The 21,733-nt window shown below is 39.3% G+C and overlaps 1 protein-coding gene across 9 annotated transcripts in view; it reads right to left on the bottom strand.

Annotated features, from left to right (window-relative positions):
* Positions 1–15,037, bottom strand: part of MDM2 (MDM2 proto-oncogene) — a 31,305-nt gene extending 16,268 nt beyond the window's left edge. The window contains exons 1-9 of one of the 9 annotated variants that reach the window (XM_069081126.1): positions 14,983–15,037; positions 13,187–13,237; positions 13,013–13,097; positions 10,998–11,072; positions 7,688–7,821; positions 6,526–6,575; positions 3,338–3,405; positions 3,122–3,215; positions 742–902 (exon numbers count right to left, since the gene is read on the bottom strand). In XM_069081126.1, coding sequence (XP_068937227.1) covers positions 742–902; positions 3,122–3,215; positions 3,338–3,405; positions 6,526–6,575; positions 7,688–7,821; positions 10,998–11,072; positions 13,013–13,093 — 663 coding nt within the window. In that variant the 5' untranslated portion in view covers positions 13,094–13,097; positions 13,187–13,237; positions 14,983–15,037. Of the gene's footprint in view, positions 1–741; positions 903–3,121; positions 3,216–3,337; positions 3,406–6,525; positions 6,576–7,687; positions 7,822–10,997; positions 11,073–13,012; positions 13,098–13,186; positions 13,238–13,516; positions 13,678–13,730; positions 13,946–14,976 lie in introns of those variants that run through there. The other 8 variants (XM_069081133.1, XM_069081118.1, XM_069081105.1 and 5 more) reach the window with 8 other exon arrangements.
* Positions 15,038–21,733: the final 6,696 nt, after the last annotated feature.

Below are 21,733 nucleotides of genomic sequence, written 5' to 3'. Positions count from 1 at the left end.
CAAATGGATTAAACTGGATAAAATGGAAACCAAAGTCATGATTTACATCTCCCCCATCACCTCCCACAGTGCTGAACACACAGCAGGTACTTGACAAAATGTCTGTTGGATTTAAATAGAAACCAAGAAGACTGCCACTGTTCTGTCATACATGATAATGTCACATCAATATTTCCCTCCTTCCAATTAAATCTGCCTTTTTTCACTTCCAAACCTACCTACCACACCACATATATGGTAGGTGGTAAAAATAATTGACAATGACTCACTTGCTGGTGGCTGAAACATAAAGGCATTGCCTCAAATTACGACTAGGCTTTCCAAGAAAATATATAAATTCTAGTAGCTGAAAAAACTAGGAAACATACCAGCTACGGTGGTCAGACCCCTATGAAGAGATACGAATATCTAGGCTAATGAAATTTGGGGGTTCTGCCCTTGCTTTTTTTTAACTTTTCCAATCTCTAGAATGGAATTGCTTCAAGTTTCTAAAATCCATAAGCTTGATTCTCTTAAATATCTTTCACCACATTTAGCATTAATCTTATCATCAAATCACTAACTCTCCATTCCCAAGACTACTTCTAAGTGGAAGCTTTTATACAGCTGCTTCCCTTAAAGGGAAAGTCTTATTACAAGTTTAGAAGCTCATACCCATTCTTTGAAAGAGGTTTTTTCAAACCCCCTTTACCTACATTTCTGCTGACAAGATTTCTAATCTATTTAACAAACAATGATTACCGGACTTGAAGGAATTTCTGTTGAGTCACTGCTACTGCTTCGTTCACAGCAAATCTCATTTATGACACACAGGGCACAGTTTTCATCAAATGTAAGGGAAATACTATCTGACTTATGTCGTTTTCTGTGTCTTTCACCAAGCAACTCATCCGAATTTTCTTCTTTGTATGAAAAAGAAAAAGGAAAAAACTGTTAATTTCTACAACTATAATAATCTAGAAAGTGTTCTGTATACATTTATATTGAACATTTTTTCACCAAAAAGCTAAAATTATAGGCATGTGGACTAAACATCTACCAAAACATCTCCAAATGAGTTTTTTAAAAAGTCGTCTAACATATCATTTTTGTGGATCTTTATCTCCATAAATAATAATTTATAAAATTCATAGAGACTTTCTTCTTTAAAGTCCTCTGTATGTGGATTAAATATGATATTCTAGGATGTGAACTTTTACCATTGCTATCTCAAAAAAGAAAAAAAATTTATTGCTAACGTGGCTTTAATCATTCAACTTCTTCAGAATCCTAACTCTTCTCAGCAGGATATATCAATATAAGTGAGAGCTACTTTTAAACAAAAGATTACCTCTATGACTTAAAAAAAGTCAAGATAATTGTCAATGACTGCAATGACTTGTGTGCACAAGACAAACCACTGAGATGTAAAAAATGTTAAAAGCCCTAAAAAAAGCAAAATTAAGCTTTACATTTAATAAACAACTATCAATACCCTCACTCAAATGGGTCACATAACATGACTAATATGTGAGGTTTTCTAAGGGAATAGTGGGAGAGATACCACACAAAAGGGTTGAGAGTGGTACCCTCATTCATTTATTTGCTTTCAGCATATTACAACATATTGCAGTTTGTCTTCCTGGCTAAGTGGATTTACAGTATTATCTAGGTTTATCTACACTAACGCTCACAAAACAGACAAGTGATTTTAAAAGATTCCTGCAAAGAAACTATGGATTGAGGACAGAATTAACAATGCATGAGTACAAATGAACAAGGATATGGCAGGGCTGACATTTCTCTTATTCCTAGTAGTAGCTCTTCATCAGTCAAATTATGAGATAAAAATAACAATATAATGAAACGCAAATAAGACAAAAAGTCAATCAAAATCCTTTGAAATTACTCAAAAAGCTTTGAAATATGGATTTCCATCCATTATCATTAATGATGCTAATGATTTACCTTGAATTATCAGGAATTTCACAGATAATAAAGTACAGGGACAGCTAGGGGGCGCAGTGAATAGAGCACAGGCCCTGAAGTAAGGAGGACCTGAATTCAAATGTGACCTCAGACACTTGACACACTTACTAGCTGTGTGACCTTAGTAAGTCACTTAACCCCAGTTGCCTTGCCTTCCCCCCTCCAAAAAAAAAAAAAAGATAATAAAGTATATATTCAGGGCGGCAAGGTGGCGCAGTGAATAGAGCACCAGCCCTGGAGTCAGGAGGACCTGGGTTTGGATCCAGCCTCAGATACTTAACACAAAAAATAGCCTTGTCACCTTGGGCAAGTCACTTAACCCCAACTGCCCTCCCAAAAAAAGGCCAAAAAAAAAAAAAAATGGGGCAGCCAGGTGGCTCAGTGAGTAAGAGTGCCAGCCCCAGAGATGGAAGACCCAAGATCAGTTCCGGCCTCAGATACTTAACACCTACACAAAATAAAAATAACTGGCCATGTAACCTTGAGCAAGTTACTTAACCCCAATTGTTTTTATAAATAAATAAATAAAGTATATATTCAATTGCTCTCACTAAAAATATTACAATCTTATACACCATTAATAAAAGAAATTTAACTATCGTCCTTTACCTGTCAAACTTATCTTCCATTTTTGTGTTTTTATGATGTATATAACATGTAAGTATGATAGTTCCATATAAGCAATTTATATATCAATGTACTATATTGAGGGTGTGTGCTCAAATTTTTTTACTACTAGAAGTACAAAATTAATAAAGCACAAATACATAGTGTAGTATGAACATATTTGTGATTTGACACATTTCTAAGTAATTTTCTCCTTTTACATTTCTATCCAAATATCTTCACTTTTCATTTTCTCCAATGAAAAGTTAGTTACCTGTCAGTAGTAAAAACTATCTTAAGACGTGATGCAGTAAAATTAAAATATATTAATGGGAAAAAATTATAAAGAATTTAAAGAAAATAATTAGCCAGCATTAAATAAATGAGAACATATCATATAAACAGAGGATGAAAAAGAAAAAACTCAAGAAATCCATCCACCTAGCGAAGAAAAAAATCCTTCAAGTAAATCAATAAATCAACCACCATCAATATAAAAGTTAAATTCGAGTGAGGAATGAAACAAAATTTTGAAACTAAACATTACCTGTTTCACTGTGTGTTCTCCTTCTAGATGAGGTAGCTGGTCTAGAATTCAGATTAGTTGATGGTTTCTCTTCCTGCAATTCTTGCATAGATTCCTAAGTATTCAACACAAAGATACAAAATAAATATAAAGCTTTAGAATACCAGTCAGCTAGAAGTCAAACAACTTCCAATGTAAAAGAATTACTACAGAAGAATGTGAAAGTTTAAAGATCACCTTTTGACCACTTCCGATTTCAAGCTGACACCTGGCTTCATTCATAGATGTATTTGGACTAGGAAATTCTAAAGAAAAAACATAAATCGGGTGTTTAGAAAAGATAATTAATTGGGAACTGCAAGACATGAACCTCTTACGAAGTTGAAATCTTTGTCAAATATGTTCCTTATAGCTGGCACAAATATATTTCTTTAAAATAACAGTTTCCCCTAAAAATTTAGAAATTTAGAATTCAGTTAAGATTTTAGGTTAAATTTTAGAGGCTGTAAGTTACTAAATGGGAATAATAGTACATATAGAAACTACCACACAATGTTGAAAGGTTAAATGACATACTATATCACACATTTTAAGTGTCAGTCATTATTATTAATAATGCAGTTCATTATGTTAGCATAATTTTACATATTTTTGTTTCAGAGAACAAAAAAGAACATTTAAGGGGCGGCTAGGTGGTGCAGTGAATAGAGCACCAGCCCTGGAGTCAGGAGGACCTGAGTTCAAATATGGCCTCAGACACTTAACACTAGCCATGTGACCTTGGGCAAGTCACTTAACCCCAATTGCCCTGCCCTCCCCCCTCAAAAAAAAAAAACATTTAAGAACACAAAAAATAACATCTGAAGACACAATCTCTATAGCTCCCTATAAAGACTTTAAAAATTATTAGGGAGATTTACCTCAAAACAAGAGAAATACCATTACAAATACTAAGCTATTAAATGTATTTTGGTTTGATAGATGAAAAGCTCTAAAAGTTATATCACACAGCATAATAATTATTTTTAATTCTGGTATTAGGAGATCGTACCACAAATCTCTATTCTGAGTAACTTTCTTTCAGATAACTGAAGGGTAAGGAGAGATGGATGGCTAATTTATCCACATACAGGCAACACTGGACCCTTTAGCCATGTCAGTAATCAGAGGGTCTGGGAGAGAGCTTGGGCTGCACGGGGAAGTTTGGGAAGATGGGAAGTAGTCGAAACTCTGGGGAAAAGGGATAGTGGCTGCTGGAGGTCCAGGTTGCTCCATGGAAAGAACTTGGAGGTAATAGGGTCTGACTCAAAAGATAAGAACTGTGGAAATTTAGGAAATATAATTCAAATTTAGAAAATATAATTCAAAATACATTTAGCTACTTAATTCTCAAATTTTATTTAAAGTAAATTTTCTGATATTTTAGAAACAGGATCAAACCCAAGCATATGTAACCACCAAGTTTGTTTTGAGTGATAATTTTACTGAAGTTTTTCCAAGTTATTTAAGTAAAAAGATTATAAGGCAGGAATGAAGTTAACAGATAAAGTAGTATGGTAGAGTGAGAAGAGTGCCAGGTTTAAAGTTAGAGGTCTTCGGTACGAACACTGGCTGTGCCAACTAACTAAAGGTACTGCACTTTCTTGGGCCTGAGATTCCTCACTTGATTCCTCACAAAATGAGAGGGATTTGACAGCCTGTGGCCCCTTCTAGCTTTAAGTCTACAATCACAGCTTCCATGAGCTATCTGTGATAGTTTGGAAAGCAGTCTCCATTTCTAAACCTTGCAATTTTCAGAAATGATCTAGATCTAGAGCAAAAAACTAGCCTGCTTTTAAGGATTCAAAAATGAAAGGAACTACATATTTTATACCCAAGGGGCTCATACCAATTTCACTAGTCAAAAAAATCCTTGCCCTACAAATTAAGACTGATTTCAAGGTAATTTCCACTCCTTATACAAGACTTAAGTACTTATGTCTAAATTCTGTTTGCTTCACCAAAGAGGAGAACCCCTCATCTAGACATGCCATACGCCCAAGGTTTCATTTAACTTCTATAACTTTTTCTTCCCAATTTGCCAACATTGGAAGGTAGTACTACCAACCTGCATTTTCTTCTGAGATGAAAAATAAAATTGATAGCTATAAAGACATCAATAGTTATAAGGAGAGTTCACTGTAGCTGAAATATATATTTATAGCTGAAAAGAGTCTGGGAGCAAGGCCAACACATAGGCAAATATGTATGGAAAAATTATGTCTTCCCAAATCCAGGAAAAGTCTAGTTCCAGGCCAGACCTAATGAAGTGGGAAGATCCAGTCACTTGTAATCCCTGGGAACTTATAAGTTCCCAAGGCACAGGCATGGCACAACAGAGAGTACACTGAAACTGGAGTCAGAAAGACCTATTAAAATCCCATTTCTGCCACTAAGTAAAGTGTGGTCACGGGCTAGTCATTAACCTGTCAGACTTCATGGCCAAAGACGGTAGTATCCCAGGCACATACAGAGTTGTTGTGAGGTTTAAATGAGATACAGTATTTAAGGTGTTTTTTAATCACTGAAGCATTATACAAAGATGTCAACTATTATTATCATCTTTGTATGCTCCCCCCCAACGCCCTTCTTTTTACACAGTGTACTTATAATTTATTGATCTTCATTGAACACTGAGTATGTCTTATCTTGCAGCTGTCTTGGCATGACCTGGGAAGAGGCTTTGGGTTCTTCTGGATAGGGATTTTCAGGTAGAGGCTGGGGAGCAGCTGTGGGGCAGACATTCAGGCTTAGTGATTCCTAATTTCTAGTCAGTCCTAAAACCAACCTGGTTTCCAGGGGTATGCTTAGGACAAGTGGGACTGCTTAGACAAGGGAAAACCTTGAATTATCAAGGCTATGCTGAAACAGAAGCACACACTGGGGACAGAGAAGCAAGCTATCATTTACCCAGACACAACTGACCCATGTGGTAGGAACTCTGTTGTGTACCAAAAAGGCACATGAGACCACACAATGGTCTCACCCAGGACCACTGGTAAAAAGTAATGTTCTATTAACCAGGACATGAAATCCACTTTTCAGTGTTTAAGTTCTGGCTATATTGATTACCTCTACAAACTGAGAACTTCTAAATTACCCAACTTTCAAAATAAATCAATAATCTCAAACTTAATGAAGGTCAGGCCTAATTTTAAATTTATATACGGGGAATATTAAAGTTCATTTAATATGAAACTGACTCAGAAGCTATAAAATACTACATAAAAAGACTATAGTTTCTCTGTACTTTTCCATTAAATTATTCCATCAAATTATTAAAATTACTACTCCACATAATTAATGCATTTAATGAAAGTTTGTTATGAAATGCTAGAGTGTACACAATTTAAAAATACTTTGGAATTCTTTCAAAATCAACTTACCTTGTTGATTGACTGCTATCAAGTTTCTAGAAATCATTGCATATAATCTCCTGGGGCGGGGGTGGGGGTGGGAGATAAAAAAAAAAATACATCTGTAATGGAAAATCTGCCTAGTGGTTGAATTCAAATTAATAAAACCAAAGAGTTAAGGGGTTATGCTATTAAACAGTCTCAAACAGAATTTAAATATTAGGGCCAATCCAGCACACAAACTGACAGGGTTCAATGCTATAAAGAACTGGCCTCTCTTAATTAGTCCTAAAGTAAGCCAATAAAGAAGACAATTTTATGAGTACCGAGAATTTAAAGAACTATACCCTTCTTAGCACTGTTTCTTCTGGATTTGTCAAAACAAGGAAAAATATATAACTTTTCTCACAGAAAAGAATCCAATCTACAAAGGAATTTTATTTGTTTCTACTTTATTATTAATGTTAAGCTATTCACTTGATGTTCTTTTTCTATTACACTGACATCTACAAAATAACCAATAATCACTTAAGTAACCAGGCACATGTAAAGAACAGCTGGTTACTACCATGCATGTCATTATTACATATTATTTCTAGTTTCCAAAAGAGAAGGAAAAAAATAGCATTACCAGCTATTTGCCTGCTAAAATGTTTCTATTTACTTCCATTTTCCTAGTCAGTAATTTTCTTGAATGTTCAATCTCCTTTATATGAAACTTCTGGTCAGAAATCATTTAAAAATTAAGCTGTACACAACAAGGGGTGCATTGTCAAACATTACCTAACAACTCAGTATGTCAGAAATCATGTACAAACAAGATAACGAACTCCAACTCCACAAGAAAACACTTTGCATCTCTAGGTTCCACTTAGATATCAAAACAAGAGTTTCACAGTAGCATGTCAAAAAGGGAAATAAGCATTTTCAAAAGTAGCTAAGACGTAAACTATTTACAGCATTAGTGATCAGTGACATGTTATGGTACAGAAGGGATAATGCATTTGGAGAAAACAAAAATGCAGAACTGAATAATTAAATTTCAGGATTTTTCATAAAACAATACAAATTTCTAATAACATGATATATAATTATAAAAAACCTTTCACTAAAAAAATGACCTTACAGGTTAAAAAAAAAAAACATAAAGTCATAACTGGATTTTTAAATGAAGTAAATAGAAACAGCTTACCTGTGCTCTTTCACAGAGAAGCTTGGTACCCCAAACAGATCTCCAAGAAGGTCATCTGAACAATAGACAATGTGCTGTTGCTTTTTATCATATAATTGTTTTGACATAATATACTGGCCAAGATAGAATAAAACCTGAAATAGAAATGAAATTTATGAATACTGAGAAGCCAGTGCTATAGAATTATCTATAGCAAGCAGTCTACCTTAGTATGAGTATCAATCAGTGTACCACACCCACCAGGAAGTTCTCAGGAATAGGTCTGGTGTCACCTAACAGAATTTGAGAAGTAGAAGCAAACAGAGCAGCTCTCTAGTCCAAGTAGGAGACAAAGGGAATTCCAACTGCAACATATCAACAAGCAGTCATTCAGCCTCTGCCTGAAGACCTCAACCACCTCTCAAGGCAGCCCATTCCACCCTGGGAGAGCAGTTAGAAATTTTTTCTTGAAGCTTAAGTTTGCCTCTTTGCAACTTCCACCCCTGTCCCTGGTTCTGCCTTGTGGGGTCCAATGGAATAAGTCCAGTGCCTCCTACACATGACAGGGCTTGCACTTTGCTGTCATGTCCCCCAAGTGGCCTCTTCTCCTGACTAAACACCTCCAGTTCTTTCCACTGAATCTCACCAGTCCTGGACTCAAAACTCTCTCTATCCTGACTGCCCTCTGCATACTACTTGATCACTGCCCTTCTTAAAAAATTACTAAGAATCTGATTCCCTAAGAAAGGTCGGACAAGGTAAGAGCAGTGGGACTTTTACTTTCCTATAAAAACTTGCCTTTTCACAGAATGCTGTGTCGTTAAAGCTGATGGATCTTCTGTATTCATGTCAGTGATATCTCCATCAAAAGTAAGTAAATTGCAAGAGGTTTCTAACTACAATGATTTAGCATCTTTCTCCTATGGTAGTCAGTTTCTGTTCTTTGCTGTCACAAAGCTCAAGAACCTGCAAACAGATCACCACTCAAGGAACCATCTGCTCACTAACACCAACAGAGGACAACCCCAGGGGATCTCAGGGAGAGGGCAAGATAAACTCTACCCATACTTGAAAGTGCATTAAGTAAGAGTAGAGTACAAAAACTGATATTCTTATAATCAGCAATCAAAAAAATTAATGTTCTGAGAATTAAATTTTGTTTTGTTTTGACAAAGATGCTTAAACTAAAAATTTGACTGTGTACTGCTATCCCTATCTTCTCATTCCAGTTACCACAGGACAGACATGTCTAAAGAATTCACCGCTTTCCTGAACTCCCACAATTATTTAAATTCCTAAGTAAGTATGGGCTGTGCACCTCCAAGGCTACAGCCATGAATAAACGTCCTATGGCCTAGAGGGCTACATATATTCCAGCAGGTTAGCCTCCCTTTCTTCCCTCCACGTTTTTTACTTACAACTGCTGGTGCCCCCTCCTCTTCCATAATGGCCCCTCTGTCCTTCTCTTCCCACTCTTTGATGGTTCTCCTGCCCCTCTAAATGGTCTTTCTCAGTTTCCTTTGCAGGATCATCATCCACTAATGAGATGAAGTCCCCAAAGTTTTGTCCTGCGTGCCCTACTCCTCTCCCTTTGACCTTTCTCAGTCACCTCATCTCTATGGTTTCAGTTATCTCTGCGCAGATGATTACAAAATCAACATAATCAGAAACAATCTCTTGGGTTCCATACAACATTTCCAACTGAACGATGTCCAAACGTCCAAAAGACAACTCATCTTTTCTCTTAAATCTGTCCTTCATCCTTTCTGCTGAGAACTCCATTCTCCTTTCGGTCACCCAGTTCACAACTCCAAGTATCCTTGGCATCTTCTTTCAGACACACATAGTCAGAACCTTATTTCAGATCCTTATCACCTATTCCTGGACTATTCCAACAACTTCCTAACTGGTTTCCCTTATTCCAATCTCTCCCCTTTCCAATCCACCCTCCAGACAACTGCCAAAATAATCTTCCTAAAGCAAAAGTCTGGTCATATCACTCCTGTGCTAAACGCTCTATAAAATATAAACTTCTCAAAATTTGGAATCTAAAACCCTTTCTAGTTCCTGCTTTCCCTTCCAAACACCTCACATATCCCTTTCCTTCATGCACTCTCTCTTCCAGCCAAACTGGCCTAATTCTGGTTCTCTACACTTAGCTAAAGGCCAGAAGCCTTAGATTTCTTCCAGCTACAGCCTAAGTGCCACCTCCTTCTGAAAACCTTTCCACTTTTCTTAATGCCTTTTGCAATTAGTTAAATAAATTCGGTATTTCCAAACACTCAACAGAAAGCACTTTCTTCAACATCAAGGACTATTTTCATTGTCTCTGAAACCTCAAACTTTTCTATGTTTAATAAGTGTGTGCTGAATTGAAAACTAAAATTCCCTTGGAGGCAGAATATGAAATGGAAGAAAAAAAAGTAAAACCTAAATTATTGGTCCTGAACAACAGTATTTAACTTGAAGCTTAAGAAAGAAGCATGCAGGCTGGAAGCACACACTGCTTAGTGATTGCCTTAGTTGGGGAAGTAAAAATGGTGAAAATATTCTAAGGTTCTACCCTCTTCTCTCCTCTCCCTAGAGAACACACAACTAAGAATCGACCCATCTCTTCAACACTGTCATCAAGGAAAAGAAGCACCCTAAACCCTGCTCACCCAACTATATGATTATTATATGAAGGCAAAGTAGTAAAATCTGTAATAGGTATAGAGTAAAAGGAAAGGCCCCTGCTAAAAGTCTCTTTCCCTCTCTTCTACCTATCAAAATCCCAATAGAGATTCTTTTGGACTAAAAAGACCTTTTCTTTTTTAATTAAATTACCCCAGGGGAAGAGAGTAGTTTAATAATCACACCAGTATAAAATTACTTTAACATGATGAGAATAAAACTGCTGACTTAGGAAAAGGGAAAGAATTCCAGAGCAGAGGAGGATTTGGGAAGGTCACAACTTTGGAAGTGATACCTCTGTAAATAGAGCTGAAATACTTCAAATATAAAGCAGGATAAATCATGAGTTAAAAACACAGTTCACACTACACAAAGTGTTCATAGGTAAATTAGCTCAATAGTATCCAAGTACATACATTATCATCCCTATGACCTCCCTGTGTCTTCCACTTGAAAGATGATAGAATCAGTATATTAAAGTAGTGTGACACACCTAAAAAAAGAGTCAAATTCTTCCTATTACCTCATCTTCCTAACTGATGAACAAATTCTTCCACAATGCAATTATTTCACCATAACTATGAAGCTACATTGGGCCGAATTTTAAAAATTTAGTTCTATTTCATCTCCTCTTTCATAGTTTCTGAATATACCTTACCTCCTTCATTGTGAATGTTTCTTTCTGCGCACCAGCAAGCTTCAACAACTTCAAGAGCAATGGTTTTGGTCTAACCTATAAAGTGTAAACATCACATATAACACAAAATAGTTCCACAACCAAGAGCTGCTTAGTATGTAACCATATATAATAAAGCAAATAAATGAAATTATAAATCATGGTAAGGAGGTGCTGGATTTGGAGTCACAGGACTCGGGTTCAAAACACTGATCTGACAGCTCATTGAAGGTTCCTGGGCCTCAGCTGCTTCATCTGTACAATGAGGGAGTAGGACTAAATGACCTCTAAGATCCCTATCAACCCTTAATCTATCATCTACTCAAGACTACAGATTACCTGCACTTAGGTTTGATCAAGACATGTCATGGACTGTCACAGAAGTCTAAAATAAGAAGGAATAAAAGAATCACAGTATCCAAAATCATGAGATCTTAAGAAACAATCCTCTTAACTTCACAGATGAGAAACACAAGGTCCAGAGAAGTAAAGTATGCTGCTCATGGTCATAAGTTGGGAAGAGCTGGGGATAGAAACCTAGTTCTTCTCTCCCAGGCCAATGCTCTTTCCGTTGTGCTACAATGCTTCCTTAGGACAAAATTTGAAAGTTACAGGACATAAGCTCAAGTCCCTGCTCTACAAGTTACTACCAGTTTAACCTTGGGAGTGTCGCAACTTCTGTGAGTCTCAGTTTCTTCATCTGCAACATGAAAAGTTTGGACCAGATGACCAATAAGGTCCCTTCCAGCTCCAGAGATAATGGTCTATATATAAACTATTACATAAATTTGTAACTAAAACTCCTACAACTGTCAAGTCAAAAACAGAAAAAAAAAAATATGGTTTTATGGATTTATTTTAACCCCATGTAGTAACTCCCAAAATATAACTTTTATACTGTTCTTTAAGGTCTGAAATTACTTCTTCAGGACCCCACTATTTAAAACACTGAGCAAATCAGTTTCTAATAGACAGTAAATTCTGAGGGCTAGGACCTTCTCTTTTCTATTCTGTATCTCCCACAGCACCTAAGACTCTTGTAAACAGAAGGTACTTGATGTTTGTTGAAGAAATATACTTCATACTTGATCAGAAAGTAGCTCTAGTTCAAAAAAAGTTGTTCTAGTTTTTACCAACCCTTTGGATCATGATTAAAGAACAATAGGTGCACTGTTCTAAATATAGAGCATCCGGGTTTTTTCCATTCAAATACTAACAATTACACTGCTTAATTTGTGGAGCTATGATGAAATAACAGCTTGAGATCAAACCCACAAAACCCATACTTACGGAAATAACTAGTTCATATTCAAATGATAAACAAATGTTCGTTACTAAAAAAAAATCAACTTTAAAATAAAATATAAAAGCATAGTAAGTGTACACAGACATATCAACTTTCACAAAAAGATCTCTAAAATACGTTTTTACCAGAACTTAAAAGCAAAACACGTAATGATAACAGAATCCCTGCCTTATCATAAGCCTCTGAAATTTTCTATCAACATTTTTTCGGCCAGTCAGTCAGCCCCTAAGCATTAGTCTATTACTGTACCACAGGTTCCAGGGCTGACTCCTCAGGTAAGGAGAAAAAAGGACTTCCCTTACTTAAAATACAACACATACTTGTAAGCTTAGAAAGAAAAAGTGCTCCCAAATTTCACTTTACAGGTAACATAAAATTAATAGAAACCACACCTTGACCTGTAACATCAGTCATCTTAACCTAAAAATGCCAAGACTTCTCAAGGCAGCTCCAAGTAGCCCAGGAAGATCAGACCCGAGTCAGCCTGAAGCAGAGTGATTTTCAGCTCCTGCGCCAGACTGAGCGTGGGAGCAAGACGCGCCCAAACGGGCGCACGGGGCTTACTTTTAGTGCAGGGGGACAATTCCGCCAGGGTCTGCCCGCATTATAGCGAGGTTTCATCTGGCCCCACAGGGGGGGGGGGGGGGGGGGGGGGGGGGGGGCGGCAGAAGGCCGCCATAAAAGCACTGACCTGCGCCTCTTGCTCCGAAGGCGGCATCTGCGAGGTGCTCAGGGCACCCTCTGCATCAGAAGACATTTTCGTGTTGCACATTTGCCTAAAGCCGGGAGAAAGAGAAGACACAAGCGTGAGGACGCCCGCGGCGTGGTGACAGCCCCCTGGCCCCCCGGGGAGCCCGGCCCTCACCTGGCCAAGGTCGGGAAGAGCTCTCCTCGGGCTGGCAGGGGCCAACAGCTCCTAAAGGACAGAAAGGCCGGCAGGTGACGCGGAGGCTCAGCTCGGCTTTAAATACCCGCAGCCGGGAGACAAGTCGGGGCTTAGCTCCCTAGGACCGCCGCCTCCTGACGTGTCCGAACATGACCAACCAAGAGAGGAAAGGCTGAGTCAGCCGGCGGGCTGGGCCGGCCCGGCGGCCCGAGCCCCAGTTCCGACTGGGAGGAGAACCGGCACCTGCTCGCACCGCCCACCCGCCGGGCCGCAGGGCCCGCCCACCCGCCGGCCCCGACTTCCGGTTACCTTTGCCCCCGGATACGGAGACCCCTCCTCACCGCCATCCGCTTCTTCCTCTACCTTCCCGCCAGGGGCTGCAGACCCGCCCTTTCGCCCCCCCTCCCTCATGCCCCCGAGTGGGACGCCGCGGAGCCCCAGAAAAAAGGGGCCGCGGGTAGGACGCCCCTCGACCACCCAGGCCAGGCGAGGCGCAGGGGCCTAGTCGAACCGCCGGCCTCACCTCCGGCTCCAGAGCTGAGGGGAGCTTCTGGCCGTGCTGGCGACGGCCCGCGCCCGTGGCGGAACGGGGCCCTACTACCCTCGGAGGGTGGTATTTGCCTCCATGCGCCGCTTCGAGTACCGTTGGAGGGTTTGGGGGGGAGGGGAGAGGGCCCTCGGCGCGGAAGGCCGGAGCGGCCCCGCGCTAGCAGCCGCAGGGTCTCCGTGCGCGCCGCCGGGCCTCGGGGGCGAGCCGACGCCCCTCCCCCTCCAACGGTCCGCGCCGGAAGCCGCGCGGATCTCCGCGCGCACGGCCCATCTGGGTCTCTGCGCTCGCCGCAGAGCGGTCTGCGCGCCTGCGCAGCAGCGCCGGTTGGAAGCCACTCGAACCTTGCTCGTGGATCGCTCTTTCCCCCGGTTTTTATTTTTATTTACATCACCTCCCCTTGTAAATCGGGCGCGAGGGCAACGGAACTTCCTAGTCTTGTTAAGAATCTTAAAAAAAAAAAAACCGGCCCTGGGTAAGACCGGGGGCGAGCTCTAGGAGAGAGACGCGCGAGCCGTTTATGACGTCAGCTCGTTACCGAAAATCCGCTCCCAAGACGACGGTTCGAGGCCTTGTAGAGACGGTGCAATGATTTCCTAGGGACCCCGCAATTCGTCCCGACCAGGCCTCCTGTCACGACTGTCGTGACGGTACCTGTCATTTTCCACCTTAGCAGAAGCAGGCAGTTTGCGTTAGCCCATCCCCCCCAGGGAGGCGACCACAGGGGAGACGTGCCCCGCCCTTCCCGTCCGCGTCCTCTGTCTGTAGTGCTGGTATAGCAGAGGCGCCTAATAAATGCACGGCGACTGCCTGCACCCGACGCCCACTCCCGCCGCTGCTCAGTGAGAAAGGCAGAGAGATTCTCCCCCAAAAAGAATGGAAAGGACTGATGTGGAGAAGCTCACCCCCGGCAGCCTGGCGCGAATGGAAAAGGCAGCTTTAATGCAAAACAGGAAGAGTTCGGCCTTCTGCCATGTTTCAGGGGTGGGGGGGAGGAGAAGATAACAGCTGGGAGGCTGGCTGCGAAACTGACCAGTAGCCCCATCCTACGGATGAAGTACCGAGACTCGGGTTGAGGGACCTACCCACGGCCTTTAAGCCTCCAGTCTCTTGCAATCTACCCTGCTGTTAAATTAATCTAGTCATGCTCAAAAACAAGAAATGGCTCCCTATGACCTGCTGAATGAAGCCTGCAGTAGTTTGTTCCAACCTAGCTTTCTACCTGTACCTTCCGCCGTGGCCCCTTGCATACTCGGCACTCTGCACAGGCTGCGCTGCTGGAAGAATGTCACCCCTTGCTCCTCCCTGCCCTCACACCCACTTCCAGTTCAGTCTGCCCAACTGCTCCTCCCCGCTGTGGGCTCCGGGAAAAGCCTTCCCTAACCCCTGAGCCCAAGTAATCTCCCCCTTCTCTGAACTACCGTCTATTAGGGCATATTCTATATTGTACCATCATTATTAACATACAGAAGTTGGTACAAAAGAGGCACTCACTAAATGTTGAATAAACTTTACAGTCAGAAATTACAGCACCATAGTCATAGGGGAAAAAAAGGAATGATATTCTCCTTTTCTTCTGGAAGGATGCCCTCCAAAATCTACTCTGGAGTCATTGAGGAATCCCTTTGACCTCTAATTACAGGCATTGACCTCTAATGCCTCTGCCACCCTGACCCTTCATTAGCCATGCAGTTCCAAGAATAACTCTTGCATATACTTCTTTCAGTCAATTACAATTGATTGACAAATATTTGTCAAGTACTTACTATTTTCCAGGCACCCTTGCAAGGCTCTGGGCATACAAATGCCAATTATGAAACAATCTCTAATCAGAAAGAGCTTACATTTTAGTGGCGAAGACAAGTATGTGTATAAGCATATACAGAATATTAACTGAATAAATTAGAAGAAATAGAAAGCAGGTAATTTGGGAAGAAGGATACAACCAGCTGAAGCAGGAACACTGGCAGCTTCTCAGGTTTTTGGTCACAGTTGTAGAGTTATATTGTCCAGTCCTGATCTGTATGACACCCTCATTTACTATAATCCTATTTTTCTAAGAGAAAGGTACAATTTATTTTTGCAGTTTATTGCCAGCTTAGGTATTAGAACTCAGTTCTCTTGAGCTTCAAAAAAAGACAATCACATTTCTTTTGATACATACTTAACTGATCTATTAGCTGCTATTGTTCCCAGCACCCTACAGCTATGCTATTTATGTTAGGCAATAGTGCTTAAAGTTGCACTTTACAATGTCGGTACTTTTCTGAGATGAATTTCTTATTTATTGCACAAGCTCTAGAACCATTCTTTTGTTTCAAAGCAAACCTTTAGTTTTCTTATAATACTCATTAACTCAGCTATTCAAACACATCCAGAATGAACACAGTTGATCACAGTCCAAGGACATCTTTGCATCTGGATTTATTTGTGATAACTGGACTAATCTTTACAGAAAACAGAGTTTATTGGGGGGGGAGGGAAGCAAAATGTTTTGCAGTACATTTTCCAATAGTCATGAAGGATAAAAATTCCAATGATAACCCAAATTTCATTATATCTTTTGAAATAAGATGAATCATTTTAAAGGAAAAATACCAGAAGTTACAGAATTAGAGTAAATTTTTATAGTCTTCACACTTCTCATTTGGTGGGAGCTCTGTTATGATCAAGATATTTTGCAAGAGTACTTAAACTGGGAGAACTAAGAACATAGTTCACAGACAACATGGATCACATAAATCCTACAGCCTTTTTAATTTGTTTAGAAGCGTTTAAACCTTTTAAAGAAATTTCATTTGTCTGTGATCTTATTGATATGGGTATTCCCTGAAATGGTGCAGGTCTCAACCCAGGTCTCCTCCCTGCCCTCACACCCACTTCCAGTTCAGTCTGCCCAACTGCTCCTCCCCGCTGTGGGCTCCAGGAAAAGTCTTCCCTAACCCCTGAGCCCAAGTAATCTCCCCCTTCTCTGAACTACCGTCTATTAGGGCATATTCTATATTGTACCATCATTATTAACATACAGAAGTTGGTACAAAAGAGGCACTCACTAAATGTTGAATAAACTTTACAGTCAGAAATTACAGCACAATTACAGAGTATGTCCTTCCATACTCTGCAACTTTTATATGTTGAGCTTTCCTTTAGATTTCTAGATATTGCATGAATACCAATTGAGTACATGGGCTTTCCATTAGACATCATTAACTCTCATCAAGGATTTTTTTATGGTCATACATTTTTCTCATGTCATCCTTTACATCCTTTTTCCTATAAGTTCCCCATTTGTAATGTATAATGTTGCTACTCACACCCACTATCTGCCACCCTTCAACTTCATTTCTTAGAGACTGGCATTTGTAATAGTAATGGAATTTAAAGATCCCCTGTATTGGCTTGGTTTTTGGATTGATTGTGTTAAAACCCAGAACTTGTGAATCCCACTTGTGGGATGACTTGTTGATGTGAAAAGAGAGGGCTGAACTGGGAGGAGCTGGTGACGTGAATTTAGAAAGAAACAAGCAGAGAGGCAGAAGAATTTTTTGGAAGCAGCATCATGGAGGCAGAGAGAGATGGAGAGGATTGCTGAGGGCCAGTTCGAATTGCACAGGACTTTTGAGAGCTGCCACCCAGAGCTGCCAAGGACTGAGGAGACCTGGCTGTTACGCTGGTACTTTGTTTTAATGTTGTTTTGCCAGATTTGTCCACTGGTGAAAGACAGTCCTGTTGTTGCAGAAGTCCTGGAACCTTGCTGTTGGTTCAGAGCTCCTGAGACTGTTCTGCAGACAGAGAGTGAATTGTGCCCACTGGTGAAGGCCAATGCTGTTGTTGCAGAGGTCCTGGAACCTTGCTGTTGGTTCAGAAGCCCTGAAGAAGAATTTTCTTGTTGTAGTTTACAGAAATCTTGGAAGAGGGTTTTGCTAATGTTTTCAGGGGTCCTAGGACTGTTCTGCAGACAGAGAATGAATTAATGAAGACACTAGCAATGTATCTTGTGGCCTTGCTAAGCTTTGTCTCCCCAGGAACAAAGATTGCTGAGAACTTGCCTTGGGTCAAGATGAAGAAAAGGCCTCTCTTTGGGTATTAAATGCTGTGCTTAAGCTTGTTATAATTCTAGGGTAGATTCAAGTTGTGATCCAAGGGGGGGGGATCTTTTGACTTTTTTGTGCTCTGTGATTGAACAAATGAATGTACTTTACTTATGATTTGGAAACTAATCTCCATTTGAGAAGAGGAGCTTTGTGATTAACTAAATGAATATACTGCCTTGTATTGTACTGTATTTTGAATTATGCTATATTTTGACTTTCTCTGTTCTTAATTTGTCACTGAATAAAATGGAGAGCAGCTATGCTGGTATTTTGAATCTTGTTAAGTTGACTTTGCTTGACATTACAGCATTCCATGACTTTTAGCTGTGTAGAATCACTGGAAGAGTATTGGTGCTAAAAAGTAAGCCTTTGTTTGGAGTAGAAATTTGAAGTCATTAAAAGAATAGTGAAGTGTACTAAAGGCAATCCATTCTGCTCTCCTTCTCTTGTTCAGCTTTGGGACTATCTCATTATCCATTTAAAATATTTGTACTGATGATAAGCTCTGTGGGTTGTCCAACCCACTGAATATCATAGTACAATAGGCATTTTTCAGTCACTTGCTTTTTCCTGAGTGAATAGATGTGAGATTATTTTTGAGTGATTATGAAGGATAAAGCTAAAATTGGCATGAAACTATTAACATAAAATGACAGTATAAAAAGGTGTTAAGCAATTTTGTTCATTCAAAGAAAACTAGAGTACCTTTCAAAGCAGGCAAATTTAAATTTTACTGTTATCTAAAGACTTGTAGAAATGAAGAGTTACTAGAAGGATGTGTTTATATCTCATTTGCTATTTAATAAATATTCCCATGTAAAAAATCACAATATATGAAAAAATGCTCCAAATCACTACTAATTAGAGAAATGTAAATTAGAGAATCTCTGAGGTTCCACTTCACACCCATGAAATCGACAAAGATGACAAAACAGAAAAATGACAAATACTGGTGAGACTAGGAGGGAAAAAGGCACATTAATGCATTGTTGGGAGGCTATAAATTGGTTCAGTCACTTTGGAAAGCCATTTGGAACCATGTCCTAAAGTAACTAAAGTGTGTATGCCATTTGACCCATCAATACTACTGCTGGACATATACCCTAAAATGATAAAGAGGACAAGGACCCATATAATGCAAAACATTTATATGAGCTCTTTTCATCTTACCCAAAAACTGGAAATTAAGAATAGGGGAGGTACCCACCTATTGAGGAATGGCCAACACAGTATATGAATAAATGGAATACTATGTGCCATAAAAAAAAACCCCGATGGAATAGATAGTTTCAGAGGAAAATAGGAAGACCTCTATATGATGCAGAGTGAAGTGAGCAGAACCAGGAGAACAATTTATACAATGACAACATTACAGAGAAGAAAAGCTTTGTAACATTTGACAACTCTGATCAATGCAATGACAAAGGATCAGAGGAAGGAAGGTGAAGTATGTTACTAACCACCTCTTGCCAGAGGAGTGATGATGGTTTTAATTAAAGAATGAGGACTATATTTTGGATTTGACCATTGCAGAAATTTGTTTTGCTTTGACTATGCAGATTTGGTAGGAGGGTTTTCTTTTCTTTTTCTTTAATTGTTCAGTGCTGGTGAGGTGAGTTGGAGAGAAAGAAAATAAATACGTATTAATTAGAAAAACAATATTAAGTTTATAAAAATAGCAAAAAGAATTTTAAAACAAGTCAGTGAAAGTATATATTTCGTTTTCATCATATACAGCAAAAATGCAGTGGAGAAAATGGTATTGTTTCAATTATTTGTGTTAGTGAATAGTCCTATGACAGATTTGTGATTAAGTCAGTAGGATACATGTGGTTAAATATGAGTTATCTAAAGAGCCAGTATTTTTGCAGAACTAATTCAGCAGTGTCACACCCATGAGTTCATAAAGATTTTATGAGCCAGAAAGTGTGTGAAAAGAGAGACAACTTGTAAAAGTATTTTATTTTCTATTTAATACTTTCAAGAATTAAGCAAAGGCAAGCAATGTAGCTGGATTTTTTTTAACTGATGCAGAAGAGATCAAAGAAGTAGAGAAAATGCATTTTAATGGATTTATTAGTCACCTATTTCTTGCTAACACCTGTCTTCTACCTTTGTCAGTCTAGACTCTTCACTCTCTCCAATGTAGTTCCACCTCTGTCACCTGTAGGTTCTTGGACAAATCATTTCCCCCTTTCCGTGCCTCAGATTTCTCAAATGTAGAAGAGGGGATTGTACTACATGACTTCTTATGGTCTCTTCCAGTTTTAATTATATGATCCTATAACCAAGAATATCCTCTCCCCTCTTTTTTTACCTGTTAAAATCCTTCACATCCTTTAAGCCTCTTCTTTAAAGTAAAAATACTTTAGCCAAAAATTTCCTAATTAAAATGCAGGCAATTCTTACATTTCCTTAATCCAAACAACCAGAAAGCTGAAATCACTAGTTTGGGGTTTTTCTTGTTTGTTTGGGGGACTGAAAATCAAGGCACTTCTGTCCCATCTCATATCTAGAAAATTTGACTATAAGAACAAAGTGTGGGATAAGAACAAGGGTAGATTTTTGGATCATGCTTCTTCTCAAATCTAGCCTGAGAAATTAAAAGAGAATTAGATATGTCCTTCCATGCTCCTCTAATCTATTTGGGATATGACTTTTGATATTTGAGTCATATGTCCATTTGAAATGTACTTTGTATATGTCATGAGATGTTGACCTGTGCCAAATTTCTGTCATACTACTTTCCAATTTTCTTAGTTTTTTTTGAACAATGTATCTTTGCCCTAGTAGTTGGGGTCTTTGATTTTATGGGACATTATGCTTCTATGTTCATTTTCTTCTGTGTGTTGTCTACTTAACCTGTTACAGTGGTCAAGCTGTCTATTCTTTAACAAATACCAAATAGTTTCGGTGTTTACTGCTTTGTAATGTAGTTTGAGATCTGGTGCTTCAAGACCTCATTTTTTTTTTCATTATTTCCCTTGGAATTCTTGACCTTCTGTTCCTCCAGATGAATTTTGTTATTTTTTTTTCTAGCTGCATAAAGGTATCTTTTGGTATTTTGGTTGGTATAATAACTAAGAAAATTAGTTTAAGTAATATTGTTGTTGTTTTTTTAAGCAATCGGGGTTAAGTAACTTGCTCAAGGTTACATGGCCAGTTATTTCTGGGTGTGGTGCTGAGTATCTGAGCCCAGATTTGATCCCCAGGTCATCCCGACACTGGAGCCAGTGCTCTTACTCGCTGAGCCACCTGGCCACCCCTAAGCAATTGGGATTAAGTAACTTGCTCAAGGTTACACGGCCAGGTGTTTCTGGGTGGGTGCTAAGTGTCTGAGCCCGAGATTCGATCTCCAGGTCATCCTGACACTGGAGCCGGTTCTCTTACTCTCTGTGCTACCTGGCCGCCCCTTATTGTTGTTTTTATTATATTGGCATGGCTCTCCTCAGTCTCTCCATTTTCTGTCACAGCTTAATCCTACTTTATTTTTCTCCTTTTTCCAGTGGTCCCTGTGCTGCCAATTCTTTCCAGTTCAACTACTGATATATCCCTATTCTTTCTTCACCATAGTGAGATCCTTGAACTTTCTCCTCCATTATGGGATAGCTTCTTGTTTATACAAATTCCTTAGTTCTAGGTAATCAAGAAATGTTCCTAACAAAGGTAATGGCATTTAAGTGAGGGTGGGAATAATCAATGGATCCCCATCCTTAGACAACTATGGATAAGGTAAGAATTGATAACCAAACAAAAAATAGAAAAGGATCCTCTAAGTAAAAATAAAAAATTTTTGTTATATGCAATTTTAAAAGTTTTCGCATAGGAGTAGAAGCAGGACCTCTGAGCGACTCCGGCTTCCACCTTCCCCAATCAATGTAAAAA

The sequence above is a fragment of the Petaurus breviceps genome, unplaced genomic scaffold (assembly GCF_028583685.1).
Source record: "Petaurus breviceps papuanus isolate PSGF00001 unplaced genomic scaffold, PetGlider_PUasm1.0 154, whole genome shotgun sequence".
Taxonomy (NCBI): Eukaryota; Metazoa; Chordata; class Mammalia; order Diprotodontia; family Petauridae; genus Petaurus; species Petaurus breviceps.
This window is presented reverse-complemented; position numbering and strand designations above follow the sequence as displayed.